Below are 15,735 nucleotides of genomic sequence, written 5' to 3'. Positions count from 1 at the left end.
AAAAAAAAATTAAAAAAAGGGTCCGAGACTGAATCTGCCAGCAGATCGCATGCCGTGGTGTCCTGCGCTCGGGACTTCCACGTCCCGTCGTCCCCTAAGGCCCTTTTTGGTTTTTGACGAAGAATTTGGAATTGCACCTCAAATTTGGGTATTCTCATTCTGAAACTTAAGTCTAATTTTGGTTGAAAAGCCATTGAATATGATTTGTTGAAACAATTGAATTGAATTAAATGTCGCTTCTCCGCAAACTCTTCCACTATCGCAAGCCAATTGACGGACTCCTGGAGATATCTCATAGACTGTATGGTACGGAGTAATTGCCTTCCATTTTCGCTCTTCGTTTTTCTCTTTCTTACTGTATTTTTAGTTTTATTTACAATTTTACTCGAATTGGCATCATTATGTTTGTTGTTCTTAGTTTACTGATAATGCTTCATCCTTCTATTATTAGCTTTTTAAGTTAAATTATACTGAAATCTATTTCTCGTTGCCTGTATTTTTTTTTTTCTAAATAATTATAATTATGAAGCATTGCTTGATTGAAGATGATTAGCAAACAACTGAATTTTTGTTTTGCATATCATTTAAAAAAAATAAAATTTAATCGAGCATCTGAAGTCAAATATGGTATCAATTTAATTTATAATTTATAATTTAGTTTTTATTTATTTTTTTATTTTTTAGAGAATTGCTCTTTTTAGTGTATATGTTTTATTGTTACCAAAGATTAGGGAGGTCAATGGATTTTTTAATTTTTATATTAATCATGTACTCCGTACTTATTTATATTTTTGTTAATTTTAATTTATTTTTACAGTGTTTGATTGTTGTTTTACTACCGACTCATGGGAAGAGAAGAGGTATAAAGGTTACTTAGCAGGCATAGTGAGTGAGCTACAGGCACAATTTCCAGATGCTGCATTGCTGGTTTTTAATTTCCAGAAGGCAGAGGTGGAGACCTCGACCGCGATATCAAAGATTATGTCGGAATATGATATGACCATAATGGATTATCCAAGGCATTATGAGGGTTGTCCTATCCTTTCAATGGAGTTGATCCACCACTTTTTGCGTTCAACTGAAAGTTGGCTTGCTTTGGGGCCACATAATGTATTGTTGTTGCATTGTGAAAGAGGTGGTTGGCCGGTCCTCGCTTTTATGCTTGCTGCACTTTTGATTTATAGGAAACAATACACCGGGGAGCAGAGAACCTTGGATATGGTTTATAAGCAAGCTCCTCGCGAGCTTTTGCCATTGTTGTCACCTTTAAATCCCATCCCATCGCAGCTTCGATACCTTCAATATATATCAAGGAGAAATGTTGCTTTACAGTGGCCTCCTTTGGATAGGGCATTGACTTTGGATTGTATAATTTTCAGACGTATACCTGATTTCGATGGAGAGGGGGGTTGTCATCCTTTATTTCGGATTTATGGACAAGATCCTCTTGGTGGTGAGGATAGAAGTCCAAAATTATTGTTCTCAACTCGAGAACAGTGCAAAGCTACCCGTACATATAAGCAGGTGATTTTCTGCCAATAAATGTAAGACACAACCTTATTCATGCTGTAATTACTAGTCTTCTGGATAATACTTCCTTTGCAACTTTTTGATTTGATACTAATACATTAGCATTTCATTCTTTTCTCCCTTACATTTCAAGTATGATCTTTGTTTTTGTGGCTTCACTCATTTCATCATTACATGTTCATCATCTCGTATGCTTTGTATTTCTGTGTGCTCCCCCCCTCCCCCTCTGCCACCCTTTGCTTTTTTTTTTTTTTTTTTTTTTTTGAATTGGAATACATGTAGTGGTTGTTTTAAGCCGAATAAGTGCTTATCCTTCCTATATTATAGCCATCCTCCGTTTTCGATGTAGGCTCATGTAGCTGTTGAACTTGGCCCTTAACCTTGACTTCTTATTGTCCTTGTCTTTCTGTTGTTTCCTGCTAAGTCTTTAAGTCCAGGACTCCAGATTTCTGTTGTTTGCCTAGTAATAATATCCTTGGTGTCATTGTTCCACCTTGCAAAATTGTTTTGTCTTGACATTTAATTCTGTTGATAAGCAATCAGTACATTTGATATTTTCTTTAGCCTTCTATTTGCATTTTATTTTTACTGAGATCAATAACAATTTGCCTTCGTACATCACTTTTGCCCCCCCCCCCCCCCCCCCCCCCCCCCACCCTCTTCACTCTATGCCACTGTAAGCCTTATGTAATTAACTATATAAACGGTACAAAAGTGGTTCACAAGATCATAACTTCATAAAGGTGATATCCTATACACCTTGCAGTATTAATGGCATGCCAATATTAATGCTTTTTGAATTGTTTCTAATTGGTGTAGGCTGAATCAATGATTGTTAAAATTGATCTAAACTGTAATATCCAAGGTGATGTTGTTCTCGAGTGTACAAGCCTCTATAAGGATATGGAGCATGAAGACATGATGTTCCGTATTATGTTCAACACAGCTTTTATAAGGTCCAACATTTTAATGCTTAATCGAGATGAAATTGATACACCGTGGGACACTAAGGATAAGTTTCCGAAAGATTTTAGTGCAGAGGTTTGTCTGTTAGTGACAATTGTTTAATTATTTATCTGCTTGGTATAAGCTGATGGATTTTCAATCTGCCTAATGAGAAGATTTTCCCTTCTATCCCTACTGTAATTAGGTTCTGTTTTCAGACATGGATGCCTCTGCTTCTATTGTTGCTGCAAATTTGTCTTGCTTTGAGGAAAATGAGGGCCTTCCAATGGAAGCATTTGCTAAAGTTCAGGAGTTTTTTAGTCATGTTGATTGGCTAGAATGGAGTGCTGATGCTGCTCAAAGTGTGATACAAAAAGTTCCACCACCACACAGTACATCCGAACACTTTGACTTCGCTACTGCTCCAGATGCTGTGAATATCAGTCCAATGTGTAGATCAAGCCATCAGAAGCCAAAGGAAGAGAAGAAATATTACATTCTTTGTAAATCTGAGGACAAGGATGATCAGGTTTTGCTTTGTCAAAAAGTATCGAAGGATTGCAATCTGGCCCAGTTGCTTCAATATCAACCTAGGGAAATTGCTCAAACTGCTGTCTGCCCAGAAACAAGAATGCTTTCAGTCGCATCACAATCATCAGCAATTACTAAGTCACCGCTTACTGCTTCAGGAAGCAAGATTCCGACATTAAGGAGTGGGCCTCTTCCACCTCCTACAACTCTCAAACATCCATCTGTTGATCCTTCACATGAAGATTCTAGCGTTATGGCCGGATGTCTATCAGAATTCTCATCTCCTTCAGAAAATCCTCTAAGAAAGGATCCATGTTTTGAAATGGCAACGTCGTCACTTCCATCCCCTCCAAGATCACATGTGAATCCTTCAAGACTAGAAACAACCCTTAAATCTCCTTCTTCGCCAACACTTTCTAGTCCACCACCTCCTCCTCCTCCTCCTCCTCTTGCTGCTGCTGCTGCTGCTGTTGTGCCACTATGTCCTCCAACACTTTCTTTAGATGAAAAGTCAACCAATGATGCTGATGTTTACTTACCACCTCTACCAGATGTTCTTCCCAAAACTTCTGATAAGCTGGAAGAAATTGGACCTCTGCCATCCCAGTCTCTTGCATCACCATATAAAAACAGTGCAGCAAAGTCTAGACCTTCCCCTCCCCCACTTCCTCCCGCATCTTCTTTGAAGGAGAACATTGGAAAATCTGTACCTCCCCCAGCCCCACTTCCACCTCAGAAGTCGGGCTCTTCAAGGTCATTTCCGGCACCCCCGTCACCTCCACCTCCTCCTCCTCGTGGTCTTGGACTTCAATCCCAGCAACCACAAGTTTCTCCATCTGTTCCTTGTGCGCCTCCACTTCCCGTTGGTCTAAATAATGGAGCTTCAAAGTTGGGTACTATTCCAGATCCAACAGTGCCTTTAAATATGAAGGGACGGAGTATTTCATGTTCTTTGGTACCAAAAAATTCCCAAACCAGTAAATTAAAGCCATTGCACTGGTTGAAGCTGACTAAAGCAGTGCAAGGAAGTCTTTGGTCGGAAACTCAAAAGTCTGGAGAGACCTCAATGTATGTTGCTTGGAAAGGAATGTGGTGTAGGGCCTGTAGTTTCTGAAATATATCATATCTCACAATTGCCATTTTATGTTTTTATCATTTTAGTGCTCCAGAAATTGACATGTCAGAACTGGAGAATCTCTTCTCTGCTTCAGTACCAAATTCAGCTCAAGGAACTACCATTGGAACGTCTAAGTGTGGTCTTGGAGCTCCCAAATCTAATATAGTGCAACTGGTTAGAGTTTAAACTGTTCATGTTTTTGGTTAACAAGGTACTTGTGCTAGACATGATTTTTCAATTGAATGGATGTGTCCCCTCCCTAATTTTTTCTCTACATTTCTTTCACTTTTTCATTTTTTCTTTGTTTAGTTCCTTCAATTCATCCCTCTATTTTCATTGTTTCATTTTTTGTGAAAGGTTCCTTACGACAATTCAGGTTAGAACACTTTAGACCAATTTGGGAGAAATACTTTGTTATTGTTGAATTGATGTGTCTGGTAATGGATATATGAGAATGCATATTGGTGTGAATAATGGGAGATTCTTAGGCTTTAATCTCTTCATCTTATCTTTGTTTGTTTATTGCCACATATATCTAATATCTAATTTCATATTTATAACAATTATGAAAATTAGGTAATTGAAAAATACATATTTAAGGTGGCGAATTTACCAAGATCCTACTTGATGGAGTAATGATTTTCTTATACATTGACGTACACGTATATATAAGGTCAAAGTTTAGTCAAATTAGAAAATTAGATTAGACCATATCAAACCAAAAAATCAGATCAACTAAACTAGACTTTAGAAATTTCAAACTAGAATACCTTATTTTAGGTGAAGTAAACAAAGCCTTAATGATCTTGGTTAAACTGAATCAGTTTTTTTCTCCATCTTCTAGTTTGGTGTAACTATGCTGGATTAACTTCAAAGTTTCCCGCAACAGCCAAATAGTTCTGCTGGCAGAGACAAAGAATAGTTAGGTAATTGGTTACTTAGTAAGAAACATTATTCTCTACCCAAAAAAGAATTGAAAAATACTGGCAGAAAATATCTGTCAGCAGGGGAAAAGGAAACGAAAGACAAGGAACACTTGGGAAGCTCTTTCTTGGTTTGGTGTTTTGTCTAAGCTTCAAAGAAGATCAAGAACCTGTCCATTGTAGCTGAAGTGTTGGTACATGACTAGCAACTCCAAGAAATCTGTTTAACCCCTATTCACTACTATAACAGAACTGGTTTTTATTTTTTATTTTATTTTATTTTTTATTTAGTTATTTTTTATTTGCGTAGCCTTTGAGTTAGTAGGAGTAGGTTTGCTTCTGAACCTATTATTCAATTATATTGATTCTGAGTAATTGTAATGGTTGTCGATAATTTTGTCAAAGTAAGGTAAGTCAAGTGACCATTAGAAGGATGGTCTTCTTTATATCTGATAGGAAATAAGCTGTTTTCTTTCACTCATCTAATTATCTTCCCTCCTCTGTGATATGCTTTTTGATTCATGGATTCATTGTTTCATTTTCATGCGTGGTATACTTTGATTGTTTGATGATTATTCATTGTAAAGCATTCTTTCAAGCTTTGACTGCTGTAGATCTTTGTGATTTTCAGCATTAGCTGTACAATGCATGTCCCAATTTTGGGTTCACACTTTTTAGATGTTTACATAATTCACATACAATTTATCTATGATATATCGACACTAAATGTTCACTATAGTGTTTCCCTCTTTTTCACCAGCCTTATCCCCAAGAGAGGGGGTCGATTGCAAGAGCCATCATGTTTATGGATGGGACATGTTTTTACACCTTTTAGTTGGCTTTTCTTTTCGTTTTTTTTTTTTCAAAATATCTTTTTTTTTTTTTTTTTTTTTTTTTTAGTTTCTGTTCTTTTTTATGGCTTACTCTTTCATTGTTTTCAGATATTTACAAATTACAATTTCATGTATACTTGTTCGATAGGAAGCTACCTTTTCCTTCCTTGATTGTCACTACCTGTACTTATATTTGATTGTCTCTTACAGGTTGATCATCGGCGAGCTTATAATTGTGAGATCATGCTCTCAAAAGTCAAAGTTCCATTAAAAGAACTGACGGTATGCTGATATATTTCAAATGTTCAACTAATACAGTTGGTGTGTTGAACCCCTACCAAATATGTCCAATTGTCATCTTGTATGCATACGATGTCTCTTGCATTACTTAAGAAAGCCTGCCCTAGAAAATATTCGAGTCGATTTGATTTATTACATAATTTGCATTATTCAATTCAATTTGTTCCTAACTCTGAATCCTGAAAAGAAGTTACATAATAACCCTATTTATAAATTTTGCATTGGGAAGGAGAAACTGATCTTTTGTACCAAGAAAATTATCTTTTTATATTATTATTGTTTTAATATTAAATACCTAATTTTGATTCATAGTATTTTAAAATGGTCAAATTCACTTAAAGTATGTTTCAAGTTTTTGGAGATACATTGAGGGTTGAGCTTGAAGTAGTGAAGCTGGAGCTGTGTTCGAATATGCTTAAAATTCTTTTGATCATAAAAGTTTTGTTAATTCTCTAAATCTTTTGTGTTTTATAGATCTTGATAATCTTTGTAGATGCACTATGGCTTATTATTAATGATTTCTTTTAATCGTAAACAAAAAACAAAGAATTTTTTTAATGGTGCATTATTTTCATTTTTTGTTTAATATCATCTACCTGATAATGTTGTTGAACTTTCTTGGTTTCTGGTTCATATGGATGCTCTGTATCTAACATAGGATTTTATGTATGGTGCAATTTCACATAAAATATGTTTGACCTTATAGGCTTATATCCTTTCTCTAGAAGATTCTTCTTTGGACATTGATCAAGTTGAGAACCTCATAAAGTTTTGCCCGACCAAAGAGGATATGGAGCTACTTAAGGTCCGTCTTTTGCACTCTTATCAAACATCTGTAATGAAAAGTTTAAAAATTGTGTGTGTTTTTGTATTATGGTCTCACAAGGATTAATAACTTCAATGGGATATATCAGGTCATCTTTTTTTTTTTATTTGTAACTTTCACCTCTAATTTATATCAAATATCATGAAATGCTAACAAGATTTATTTTGGCTAATGTACAAAGGGATACAAAGGACAGGTTGATAAGCTTGGGAAGTGTGAACAGGTATGCAAGTTTCCTTTTAAGGCTATTTCTCTTTGTTGTTGGAGCCCAACTAATTCAAAAGCCGGCAATTATTCATGGGTTGCATATAGTGGTTTTATCGTATTGATGTCTAAATTCAATTTTTTTTTTGTGTTTATTTGTTAAGAGATTTGGACTATGTTTATTTATCCTGATGATAAATAATCTAGTCTTCATGATTCATATGATTAACTTCCCAGTCTTCCCACCAAAAATTTTATGTTGGTATTTTTTATATTGGTTGGTTCATTTGGCTTGTTTACCCAACTTGTAAGTATAAAACTGACCCAACTTGAATAACCAGAAAACCGATCACAAGAAAACAGACCAATATGTGATCTGTGCCGAACTAAATAACTCATCACATGGTTATAAAGCCTGATTTAAGTTTTAGTTGTTTATGTGCTCATTAGACAACCTTTGGTGAAGCAAGCAAAAGCTATCAAGAAAGCAGAAGCTGTTAAGCCATGTGTTTACCTATCAAGATGTTGGCTGTTAGGCTACATGAATAAGTCAACTTACAAGAAAAAAGCAATTACAGAGTAGCTGGTATCCATATATGCAAACTCCGTATAAGCTAGATACTACTTATATTCTCTATCTATAAACTAGATCATAATATCACGATCAGGGTTTATATCTTGTTGTCTTATCTAAAATATATTAGTATTATACTCCTTGTGACACTTATTATGACACGTATCTTTATAGCCTCTGTCCGAGTAAAAAAATGTTTGAAACGAGAGCCTTATTGCCTCCAGAATTTCATCTATTGCAGTTTCCTTCAAAGAGGTAATTGTAAGGGTCTTTCTCAAATAACTTTTGTCTATTTAGTGGGTGAGGTTGCATATAGCTGGAGATTCTGGATCACCAAGACCTCCTCTGAACAGGACTTATGCGAGGTTTTTGACTTTTTGTTGTTTAATGATTACCATTTTATGACAGCTATTATTAGAATTAATGCGAGTGCCAAGAGTGGAGGCTAAGCTAAGAGTTTTCGCATTTAAGATGCAGTTTAGTAATCAGGTAAGTGTGTATACTCCTGCCTTAAAAACTATCTTTACTGCACAATTTTGATTACTGTTTTCTGATTTAGGCTTCTGATCTTAGGAAGAGCCTCAACGTCGTGAATTCTGCTGCAGATCAGGCAAGTAATTACTAATTAATTAAGTCTGTGTTTTTTACTTTTTCACTATAATTTTTTTTTTTTTTTAATCCTTGACTGTTGGCTGGCTTTAATTTTATATTGCCCCTTATTCCGATGCTGTGAAATATGGCTATGTATCACCAATTCACCACTATTTTATCACTATCTTAGTCATGCAACAATTTTTGTTCTCCAGATCAGATGTTCGATGAAACTCAAACGAATTATGCAAACAGTTCTATCACTGGGAAATGCATTAAACCAGGGTACAGCTAGGGGTAAGTTGTATCCGATTCCCATTGATTTATGCATGCAAGTGATGCAAAATTAATTTTTAGTGTCAAACCATATAGGTTTTTTTAAAGGAAATGCCCTTTCCCTGAATAGATCCTCGCTGGTGATTTTTTATAAGGACATTTTGTGAGAAACTACCTTTTAAAGCAATTTTTTTGCGAGAAACTACCTTATAAAAAAATTGTTGTAATAAACTACCTTATAAAAGCTAAATGTTGTAAGATACTACCCTTGGTCGGAAAGTGAGAGTTGACTAAATTTTTCCGGCGTTGACCAAGTCATGTGTCGGTCACATGACATTTATTTCATCTTGGGTATTATATGGATAGGCTCGGGGAAAATTAGGGGAAAAAATGGGGAAAAATGAATTAAATACATAAATAGTGGTGACCCTGACTTCTGGTTTCCAATGGTGCTGTTGTGATAATGAATGTGTATTGGGGCTGTTAGAAATAGCTCACAAGTATTGGTTGGCTATTATGTTTTCATGCAAGAGCTTGTTTCTTGAATGCTTGATCTCCAATTCTCTAATTTTGCAGAGAAGATAGTACTTGAAGCCAGTAGTATACAAGAGATTTTTCTAGTGTTAAATACATAAATTATTGATGTAAAAATAAATGGGCATGGTTTCAGAGGGATATCTGAATAAGTATTAACGGTGTCACTTTTTCCTGGGTGCATGAATAGAAATGGAGTCTCTTTTGGCCGTGATGACATGTTGGTCAGAGTTTTTCATTTCAAGTATTACATAATTGTTTCATATGCCCTTGTCTTTCACCTAGAAATGGCATTTACATCAAAGTTATTAAGTTTCAAAACATTGATTTGATAATTTTTTTTTTAATGCTAGGTTCTGCTGTTGGTTTTCGGTTTGATAGCCTGCTGAAGCTCACCGAAACCCGTGCACGTAATAACAAGATGACTCTAATGCACTATCTTTGCAAGGTATAGGAAAATGCTTAGTTTCATAAGAAATGATTTGCTGAAGTATTTTGTTAAAATCACTTACATACAAAATGCAACGCTCAAAGTTTAAGACAAAATGATAGCATAGAAAAACAAAGATATCTCCTTCAGTTCCACAAGTACTCTTCCTTGCTTTGGCAGTGTTCCCTTTTAAAAACAATAAGATTACAGTCAATATTTGATATATCTAAATCTATCACGGAGCCATAAATGATTTCATTTATGATCATAGAAAAAGTTATTATGTGGCCATATTAGAAAGCCCATATTAAGAGCTAGTGCCAGTCTCACATAGTCACATCTGTCCATTCTTGGTGTAATACTTATCTCTTTATCAGTCCATTGGCTTCATTCATGTAATAATTAGGAATCCTAGATCCATGTGGACAGAGTAGACTTTGAAACAGTGGGATTTGCTTTGGTTAATCTTCAATCAAAGACCAGGTAAAGAATGAAGCCCAATGCTAAGTCGGTATCCCTGATTCAAAAAAGTCACTCGTTAAAAAGTGCCTCCAGCTTAGTTACAACATCCTTTTCTACTGAACCTAAAATATTTAATTCTGCCAATATTTTATTCGAGTGTTAGTTTTGGTGGTACATGCTAAGGCAGTTACCTTCAACTTATACAGAAAAAGTTTAATCCTACAAATGTGATTTCGATCCTTTCAGTGAAGCTAAAAGTCCTTTTCCGCTTTTTTCAGCTTAATTTGTCCTTGCCCAGAAAAATTACGTAGTAGATAAAGATTGGTTCAGAATAGGAGGCCCCTTGCCTGCTCATCATAATGAGCCACAGCCATGCAGCACACCTGTATGATAGTAGAGACTATCCCATTAAGGATATGTTTCCTTGTTCATATTTCAGGGGCTGGAAAGGTTTTGTGCTCAATTTGGGTAATTAGCTTATTGAATTTTTCCAAGGTTCCTTTCTAGTTCAGTTCATTTCAGAGTGCCAGAGCCCATAATCCCAGTGGTGATCAGCCAACGTCTAATAGCAAGAAAAGTTAAAGTATTAGAAACCAACACGCTTTTTCTCTGGGTCTTGGGGCCCTATGTCGTCATTCCCTTTGCTTATACTCAAGCTGCATGGAATTGATTTGTATTTGTACTTGAGAGTTTCTCGCATGATTGCAGTTTTTGCAAATAAAAATTTATTCAAGGACTTGGTTTCTTGTTTATGTCTGTACTGCATGGATAAAATGTTATGTATGCACCAAAATGTATAATTAATTTAATCATATGCAATATTAAGTTTCGTTTGTTCTTAATATTTTGTGCTTTGTTAAAGTCTATCCCTGGCTGTTGTTTTTAGGGGTAACTAAATGCCACCATGAATTTAATCATGACGCCATATTAAATGATTAAAACGCCTTTATTTAATTCCAATCTCTCCTATACTCTCTTAGCCTTGTTTCTCTCTTCAGTGTAGCCCCCCCCTCCCCCCCCCCCCCCTTTTCTCTCTCTCTCTCCACCCCATTAGCCACCACCTTGTGACCAATATTCACCGAAGCCCACTGCCACCAATTTATCAATTAAAACGATTTGTCAATATTTGTAAATTTGAACACGAATTATGAGATTTCTGAGTTAATATTTATTTGCCATAATATAGGTGACTGTGTTATGCGCCTTTGCCATTGTACTGGCACCTTGTTTACATGTTTTTTATCACGGTATATTGTTATAGGCGCATTAGACATACAGGATACATCTATACTATGGTGTAGTTGCAAAAACCAACTGCCTATCTTATTTTTTGTAAAATAAAACAATTTAACTCATTCAACGACATGGAAGATACCTCCTCAGCCTCCAAGGTGTATGCAGACTGTTGCTGTCAGAATAGGTCCCACCTGATTGTCGGACTCTTGATGATCGGAAATTTGGTGACAGTTGTTATTGGGTGGTGGCGAGCGTGGAAAAGAGTGAAAAAAATTAAGAGGGTATTTCAGTCTTTATGTATGGCATCATGAAGGTTTTTTTTAAAAAAAAATTGTGTTTTTATGTTGTGATTGAATGATCTGTTGTAATATGTGACTGAGGTAGCATCTGTGGTGTACAGGTGTTTTACTTGACGTTAATGTGTTAGTTGCTATAAGATCCTTTGGTTTTGTGTTAAGTACTTCTAAGCCCAATATTTTTCCTTTATTTTGCTGATGGTTCGTAGGTGATCTCTGAAAAACTTCCAGAGCTCCTAGATTTCTCAAAGGATTTTGCTAGCATTGAACCAGCTACAAAGGTACACCTCTCAGTTTCCATTGGCAGAATCTGTTGTTGCACTGGTTCTGATAAAATAAAACCTCCAATCAGATCCAACAAAAATTTTTGGCAGAGGAGATGCAAGCAGTTAACAAAGGGCTGGAAAAGGTTGTGCAGGAATTGTCCATGTCGGAGAATGATGGGCCCATCTCAGATGCATTTCGGAAGGTAGTAAAATTAAAGTTTTTAATTCATCCCCCATTGTTTAGCTGTATCAAAAAAAGCATACTGTACATAAGTGTGATATTCTTGATTAATATCATCAGATGCCGCTCTTCCTATTGCTTAGCAAAATATAGGAAAACATAATTTTGTTAATACACCACGGATTAAAGGTGCATGGTTAATATGTCACTGTGGAATAGTGACTAGTCAACTACCCCATGATACTCTCTCTACAATTATTGCTGTGTATTTGTTGAACCTTGTTTAACTAATGGTCTGGAAGAAAAGACCTTTCTAATGTTCTCATCAGAGCCTATTACACAAATTCATATCATTAATGATGTTAGTAGGTTTTTTTTTTTTATTCAAATAATCTCAACTGGTTTATAAGTGTGATAATTGCCCTTTACCACAGGGTCTTTTATTGGTTGAAACTGCAACTTAGAGCACTTAAATTATAGGGAAATTCTAGATGGTTTGTAATTTTAAAAAATTTCTCTTTTGGAAATTCACAAACTGGAGGTCATCGTCTAGAATTTTTCTAAATTATATGGAACAAACAATAGGAACCTATCATCCATAGCATTATAATTTTTGTCTCTATTATGGGTTAAGATATTAATGTGGGTAATTCCTTTGGAATTATCTAGGAAGATCACAAAATGCTTCACCTATAATTTTCAGCAGACTTGTGATCAGAATACTTTTCAGAAAGAGGGAAATAATTTTGGAAAATAACTCATAGAATCAATCAAAATTGAATCTGTACTTGATATACTTTTATAAGGCTAGTGGTAAGAGTGTCGATTCACATAATGTCACTCCCTTTCACTTTAGGTGCCTTCAATTGTACTTTCTTTTAAATTTTCAGAATCTCAAGGAGTTTCTCTATATTGCTGAGGCAGAGGTGCGCTCGCTGGCATCACTTTACTCTCGTGTTGTACGTCTACAGCCTTGTGCTTTCTTTCATTATTGATGTTTCTGTCTATAAGCTTAAATTGTTGACTCACATAGTCAATGGTATGCAGGGTAGAAATGCTGACACTTTAACAGTGTACTTTGGGGAAGATCCAGCTTGTTGCCCATTTGAGCAAGGTAATGTCTTCTTCCAATGAATCTAGTTGCATCCTTATTCGGTAGAAATAGGAAGCAATGTGGAAAAATAATTGAAGAGATAATAAAAATAATTATTTGCTTCATGTTTATGGGTAGAGTTTTGATCTTGTAATTTTCCTCATATAATTTCTAAAAGAATGTGAACAAATTGAAATTACAACCCTATGGTTTAATAATGGCTTGACTTCTATAGTTATATTCTCGGTGGGGAAATAATTTTTGTATACGAAGCTGCCAACAAGTCGGATGTTCATTAATGATGCTAGAGTGACATGCCTGCCTTTTGTGTTTGTGTGTGTTTTTGGGGGAGGGAGGGGGGGGGGGGGGGCATATATCTAACTACACACTTGGTAAGCGGTCATAATTAATGGGAATGAATATAGCTTAGATTTGTATGTAATTTTGTTAGGAAATCTTGTGTTCATTACCAGGCATCTAACTACACATTTAGCAAGCGGTCATATTCAGTGGGAATGGATATAGATTGTGCGTGTATTTTTTTTTTTTTTTGGGGGGGGGGGGAGAGCATGCATCTAACTACACATTTGGTCAGCGGTCATAATTACTGGGAGTGAATATAGAATTATATGTAACTATGTTAGGAAATCCGAATCTTATGTTCATTACCGTATTATTGAAACTCTACCTCCAATTCTCCAAACATTTGTTTTTGTTCATAAACTTCATAACACAGAGTATCACCTTTTTAATGGTAATGATATTTTGTGAAGAAAGAGGTATTTAAGGAAGGACTAACATTACCATGGATACTAGGTATTGAGACTAAAAAATCATATTATTACTAACTATCAAACGGGCCATAGCCACTATACAACTTTCTTTGTGTTGCATATTGACATATATGTAAAGTGATCTATCTGGTTCACTTCTGTCATTTTTTATTGTAGTTGTCACAACTCTGCTCAATTTCACAAGAATGTTCAACCGAGCACATGAGGAGAACTGCAAGCAACTCGAACTTGAGAAAAGAAAACTGAAAGATGTAGAAACTTAGTTTAGGACTCAACGGGAAATTAATAATTAATTCTGACCCTTCCAATAATGATTAAAAAAATGACTGAAGTGAATTCTCTGCAGGAACTTAGTTTAGGACTCAATGTGAGTGGTTGTAGCAAAAATTGTAAGGTATTTTCTTTAGGGGGGGTGAGTACGAAGCCTCGGTTCAGCAGCTACTCATAGGGTTGAGTTTGTCATGAGAAGGTTATCACCTGTTCATTTGCCGCCTCCGGTTCTAGCTTTTGGAATCCTTGGTAAGAACCCAATGTTGTATGGTGCTTTCAAAGACCTCTGCTTTGTGTTTTCTATTTCACTGTATTATAGTACTCAAAATATCAATGTCACTACTTGCGTAGTTAGGCAATGATATGTGAGTATTAATGAAATGAATTTAAGGTGTAGGAAATCTGTATATTCTTTTATTATAGAAGCTCTGTATAGGAATAACGAAACTTTTTTTTTTTTTTTAACACTTTACATTTTTGTTTTTCTTTGTTTATAGAAAATTATTGGGACCTCATGTCATTAAAGATATATTAATAATAAGAAAGTAATAATTGGGGATGGAAATGCTTCTCTGAAAATTTTGCCCAAAAATAATAATTATAAAATTAAATTAAAATAAATTTTTCTATAGGTAGTTCCAAGATCCACTTAGTAAGAAATTGGTTTAATTACTTAATACATTATTCCTCATCTAGACTTCATAAACATAAAGTGTGCTTTCTCTCTCCTAAATAGACATGTTCTCTTCTCTATCCTCCAAAACAACCCTCCCCTCTTGGAAACCTAGAAGCTCGTGCCCAAAAAAAAAAAAAAAAATAATTTGGCGTGAGTACCTCCAAAATTACTCTAGCCCCAAAAAAAACTAGGAAATTTTGTTTTTTACCACCTCACAAAAACACGAAAATTTGTTTTACCACTTCCCAAAAAAAAAGTATTATTTTACCACCTCATAAAAAACATGAATATAGGTTTTACCACCACTTAGCGGTTTCCAATAAAAAATTCCATTAAGTGTGGCCCACAGTAACACGTGTCAGCATTTTATTTGTTAAAAAAAAAAGAAATTAAAAAAAACCTAAAACTACTCCAGCAACCACCACAGCGCCACCCCCGCCGCTTTCCCCCCAACTCACCACAGCACTCCCTGAAATCACCACCCGCGTCGCACCACCATTCCCAACCCACCTAAACCCTCCCCGTCCCTTTCCCGCAACCGAAACACCCCCAAAAACCACCAAACCCAAAACCCTCCCACGATTTCGGCCACAAATGGCCGAAATCGGCCGGTTTTGGGGCTGAGTAGCCTTAACCGGCCGATTTCGGCCATTTGTGGCCGGAATCGTGGCTGTTTTGGGGGGATTCGTGGTCATTGAAGGTTATGGGTCGGTGGTTTTTGGGTCGATTGCGGTTGCGGGAGAGGGAAGGGGGCGTTCAAGTGGGTTGGGAGAGGGAGGGGGTGGAGCCGCGCCGCCGGTGGTAGGTTCGGGGGGGCAGTCGTGGGTTGGGTGGTGGCGCTGTGGTG

At 36.0% G+C, this 15,735-nt stretch overlaps 1 protein-coding gene across 4 annotated transcripts; it reads left to right on the top strand.

Annotated features, from left to right (window-relative positions):
- Positions 1 to 15,253, top strand: LOC145635754 (formin-like protein 13). 4 transcript variants are annotated; one of them, XM_081687102.1, is made up of 17 exons: positions 1 to 306; positions 818 to 1,524; positions 2,350 to 2,571; positions 2,681 to 4,074; positions 4,168 to 4,297; positions 6,090 to 6,161; positions 6,886 to 6,984; positions 7,187 to 7,228; positions 8,192 to 8,272; positions 8,343 to 8,393; positions 8,590 to 8,671; positions 9,538 to 9,632; positions 11,818 to 11,889; positions 11,983 to 12,077; positions 12,946 to 13,014; positions 13,103 to 13,169; positions 14,099 to 15,253. In XM_081687102.1, the coding sequence occupies exons 1-16, from the start codon at positions 231 to 233 to the stop codon at positions 13,122 to 13,124; spliced, it is 3,309 nt and encodes a 1,102-aa protein (XP_081543228.1). In that variant the 5' UTR covers positions 1 to 230; the 3' UTR covers positions 13,125 to 13,169; positions 14,099 to 15,253. The 4 variants fall into 4 exon arrangements, 2 of the variants coding, with proteins under 2 accessions (XP_081543228.1, XP_081543227.1); XM_081687101.1 differs by having other exon boundaries at positions 11,961 to 12,077; positions 14,099 to 15,019; XR_014113906.1 differs by lacking the exons at positions 11,983 to 12,077; positions 12,946 to 13,014; positions 13,103 to 13,169; positions 14,099 to 15,253 and having other exon boundaries at positions 8,357 to 8,393; positions 11,818 to 11,859.
- Positions 15,254 to 15,735: the final 482 nt, after the last annotated feature.

This window comes from Chenopodium album, chromosome 6, assembly GCF_948465745.1.
Source record: "Chenopodium album chromosome 6, dcCheAlbu1.1, whole genome shotgun sequence".
In the NCBI taxonomy this organism is placed as follows: Eukaryota; Viridiplantae; Streptophyta; class Magnoliopsida; order Caryophyllales; family Amaranthaceae; genus Chenopodium; species Chenopodium album.
The sequence above is the reverse complement of the archived record's forward strand: the minus strand, read 5'-3'. Positions and strand labels throughout refer to the sequence as shown.